Source organism: Sphaeroforma arctica, assembly GCF_001186125.1.
Source record: "Sphaeroforma arctica JP610 unplaced genomic scaffold supercont1.1219, whole genome shotgun sequence".
Taxonomy (NCBI): Eukaryota; class Ichthyosporea; order Ichthyophonida; genus Sphaeroforma; species Sphaeroforma arctica.
This window is the reverse complement of record NW_014039339.1, coordinates 13575-18045: the sequence shown is the minus strand read 5'-3', so window position 1 is coordinate 18045 and position 4471 is coordinate 13575. Positions and strand designations below refer to the sequence as shown.

The window sequence follows — 4471 nt, the reverse complement described above, 5'->3', positions numbered from 1 at the left end:
ATTATATATGTATATGTATTTATTTATATATATACAATCACTCTATATTCATAAGCATCAGCTATAAACACGTGCGTTTTAGTACAATCCAAGGAATCTCGTCCACGGCGATGCAGACACACAAGCATAATCCACGTCTTCACATTGCATGCTGCACCCACCCACACCTTTGGATCTAGATAGCTTTCTTTCACGGCAAACATACACAGTGTAGTTAAGTTGTCACACAGGACACATACGTAATGGCCTGTAGATTACGCACGATACTTCGATTATTTAAACAACATGGTATCGAAATTGTTCTATATATGTATATGTATTTGTATTTGTATTTGTTATTTGTATTTGTATATGTATATGTATATATATATATATATATGTGTGTGTGATATATATATATGTATATGTATGTATGTATGTATGTATGTATACAAACACACACACATATATATGAATATATATGTGTGTGTGAGAGAGAGTATCTGACCCACACTGCATCTGCGTACCACTTTGCACATACTCGCACCCATACAGACCTGTACAGAATAACATAGCAACGCATCAGATACCCCGACAATCTCCAACCCCCCTCTTCCCGTATAAACATACAACATAGGAGTGAGTCTTTATCACAAAGCATGCAACCACCAGTTCACAAACCATACATGCACCCACCCACCCACAGCCTTACAAACTTGCCCCGCATACTACTTCTTCACTTACCCCTACACTCACCCACACACCTTGATTTAACATACCCTGCATATCCCCATTCACCCCCCTCCAGACCATGCTCAAGTCCTTCGAGGTGGCAGAGGTGCCTGTGCGTTGTGCACGCTTCGTCGCCCGTAAGTCATGGATTATCACAGGCTCTGATGACATGCAGCTGCGCGTGTTCAACTACAACACGCTGGAGAAGGTCCACACCTTAGAAGCTCACTCGGACTACATCCGATCGGTGGCTGTCCACCCCACACAGCCTCTGTTTATCTCGAGCAGTGACGACATGCTCATCAAGCTGTGGGATTGGGAGAAGTGGCAGTGCATGCAGGTAGGGATGTGCATGTGTATGTGTATCTGGATGTGGATGTTTGTGTACGTGTACGTGTATGTGGATGTGTGTGTGTGTGTGTGTGTGTGTATGCATGTGCACGTGTATGTGTATGTGTACCTGTAAGTGTACGTGTAAGTGTATACGCACCATTGTGGAACTCAATGTATTGAATAGCAATTATGCTTCAACATCAACACCAGAATATCCCGTAGACACGATAGTAGGCTTCAATCTTGCTGGCAATCGATAAACCCTAAAATCCAAACTCCTAAATATGGCACTACCGTACATCGACTACCTGCGCACTTCTCACTATACACGTGCGTAGGTCTTCTGCTGTGGATTACCATTATCATTGTACCAACACATATGTATACTCAATAACCACTATGTGATGATGATATAACACATATGTACTCAATAACCTCTATGTGACGATGTTATAACACATGTGTACTCAATAACCCCTATGTGATGATGGTATATCACATATGTCTACTCAATAACCTCAATGTGATGATGTTATAACACAAGTGTACTCAATACGCATGACCTATCCGTACACGTACAGGTATTTGAAGGGCACACGCACTATGTGATGATGGTCGTGTTCAATCCTAAGGACGCCAACACCTTTGCCTCTGCGTCGCTGGATCGCACTATTAAGGTGTGGCAACTGGGCTCTCCCGTACCGAACTTCACTCTAGAGGGCCACGAGAAGGGCGTTAACTGTGTGGACTACTTCCAGGTAGGTGTGGGTGGACGTGCATCAGATATACGTTTATTTGATATGTACGCAAACACGTGGTAGCAAACGTAACACACACACAGTTAGTCCGGCGGATGAATTAAACGCCCTCGCTACTCAAATACCATATTAGGTACTTCCTGTATTATAATATCGGTAGCATTCTAACGCCAATGTATATTTACGTTTCACGACACACAGGGTGGCGAGAAACCGTATCTGATCTCTGGTGCGGATGATCGCACCGCTCGAGTGTGGGACTACCAGAACAAAACGTGTGTGCAAACCCTCAGCGGACACACCCAGAATGTGTCAGTGGTCTGCTTTCACCCAGAACTCCCCATCATCCTTACAGGTATGGAGTTGGATATATATGTATATGTACATGTTATATATGTACATAGCCTTCTAAATTGACAAGCCAAACATCTTAGCGGTTTTTAGGATTCGGGTGGAAAATTTGGTTTCTATTTTAGGGGTTTGGTACCAAGCTCCCATACAAAGTGGTGTATCTGACGCGATTGTTTTATGTACAATTCTAGGACTTTAAGACCTGAAATGTATTCCAATAAACTAATTAAAAACATAGCGTTAATTTCAGACAAATCGGTTTTATACTTCCTGAGATAGGTTTTGTACCACTAACGGTACAAATGGGTGATGCTAGTGATGAGCCAATTTGTACCGTAGTGGTACAAATTATATCTCGAGAAGTATCCAACCGATTTGTCTGAAATTAACGTTGTGTCTATAACTTGTTTTTTAGAGTATATTTCAGGTCTAAAATTTCTGAAAACTCTGATAAAATGGAGGGTCATCTACCCCCTTTTTGGGGGCGTACATGGGAAATTTGGTACAAATTTTTCAAGTAAAAAATAATTCAGTACCAAAAATCCATCTCAAAAAAGGTTAGGCTTGTCTATTTTAAAAGGCTATGATATGTATATATATAGATATATATTTACTTATACTTATACTTATACTAATACGTATTTATATACATATATAGGAATCTAAAAAACCTCTGATGGGCCTACAATAACAATATGCAGAATACAAATGCATGTACCTATGGCTAAGCCATTCATATACCATCCCATCCTTCTCACCCCTGACCTGTCCCACGTGTTCCCAACAGGTTCTGAGGATGGTACTGTGCGTGTGTGGCACTCGCAGACCTACCGTCTGGAGAACACACTCAACTACGGCTTGGAGCGTGTATGGGCTCTAGCCTATGTGCGTGGCAGCAATAACATCGCATTGGGTTATGACGAAGGCAGCATCATGATCAAACTAGGCAGAGAAGAACCAGCCATGAGCATGGACAGCAGTGGCAAGGTGTGTGTCTGCTGTGCCTGTGCGTTTGCGCTTCTCTCTGTGTGTGTCTGTGATTGTGGGCATGTCTTCTCGTGTGCGCGCGCAGAGATGTGTATACTAAAATTCGGTATGTGTTATATATGCACTGTATGTGTTACTTAGCATGCGGTGATTGGTGTGCCTGTGATTTCCTGTGGGTATGTCTTCTCGTGTGCGCGTGCGTGCGTGAGTGTATTGTATGTCACGTGTAGGTGTGTTGTGTTACGCCCAGGCGACGGCTGTAATCTTAACACGCACGTATTAGGTGTACCTATATCTCAAGATCGTGTTTATATACACAAGGCTTCTAGTGGTCGATGCGTGTGTGGCGTTTTCTATACACACCAGTATACACTCTTGACACATGGCCACTTTCTGTTTGTCTGGCGGTCTAACATTCACTTGCACACTCCATAACGCAGTATCCACTCTTAACACACGTCCACTTTTTTTGTTTGTCTGGCTTTCCAAGTTTCTATTACATACTCCATACTCCAGTAATCCACTCTTAACATAAGTCCACTCAACCCCCCCCCACATACACCCAACCTCACCAGATCATCTGGGCCAAGCACAGCGAAATCCAACAGGCCAATCTCAAGCAAGTGCTGGAACAGGGAGTCATCAAGGACGGAGAGGCACTCACCCTCAGCACCAAAGACTTGGGCGCGTGCGAGATATACCCTCAGTCTCTGCAGCACAACCCCAACGGACGCTTTGTGGTGGTGTGTGGGGATGGCGAATATATTATCTATACCGCTCTGGCATGGCGAAATAAGAGCTTCGGTTCGGCTTTGGAGTTTGTATGGGCGTCGGAGGCGGGTAAGTATTTGGGTGGATGTGTAAGTGCAAGTGGGACAAACTATTATGTATGTTTATATATATTTATACTTATATATATATATATATATATATATACCCGTGTATACGAATGGCAAGCTATGAATATATATCTATGTATTACATATCATTCTACATACACATTCACATATATATATATGTACATGTACATGTACATATATATATATGTACATGTACATGTACATATACATATACATATAAACCTTATGTTTGTTTATGTTTATATCTATGTATTTGTAGATGTAAATCTTAGCTATGTCCACACGTATATATATATATATATATAGCCCCTACTCACTCTCTTATTTCTACATCCACTATCCGAAGATGTGTTTGCTATGCGGTGGAGCTTGTCCAAGATCAAAAATCACATGCCACCATAGCAACGAGGATATGAGTAGGCAATTCAATCCATGCGTATATATATATATGCGTATATATGTATATATGCG

General features: G+C 41.8%; 1 protein-coding gene across 1 annotated transcript in view; it reads left to right on the top strand.

Annotated features, from left to right (window-relative positions):
• The window catches only part of SARC_10358 (coatomer subunit beta'), a gene marked incomplete at its 5' end in the record, with an annotated part of 12534 nt that overhangs the window by 868 nt on the left and 7195 nt on the right, over nucleotides 1-4471 (top strand). Inside the window, 5 exons of the mRNA XM_014295604.1 lie at nucleotides 788-1051; nucleotides 1626-1802; nucleotides 2004-2157; nucleotides 2941-3140; nucleotides 3716-3980. Of these exons, the coding sequence (XP_014151079.1) occupies nucleotides 788-1051; nucleotides 1626-1802; nucleotides 2004-2157; nucleotides 2941-3140; nucleotides 3716-3980 (1060 nt within the window). The remainder of the gene's footprint in view (nucleotides 1-787; nucleotides 1052-1625; nucleotides 1803-2003; nucleotides 2158-2940; nucleotides 3141-3715; nucleotides 3981-4471) is intronic.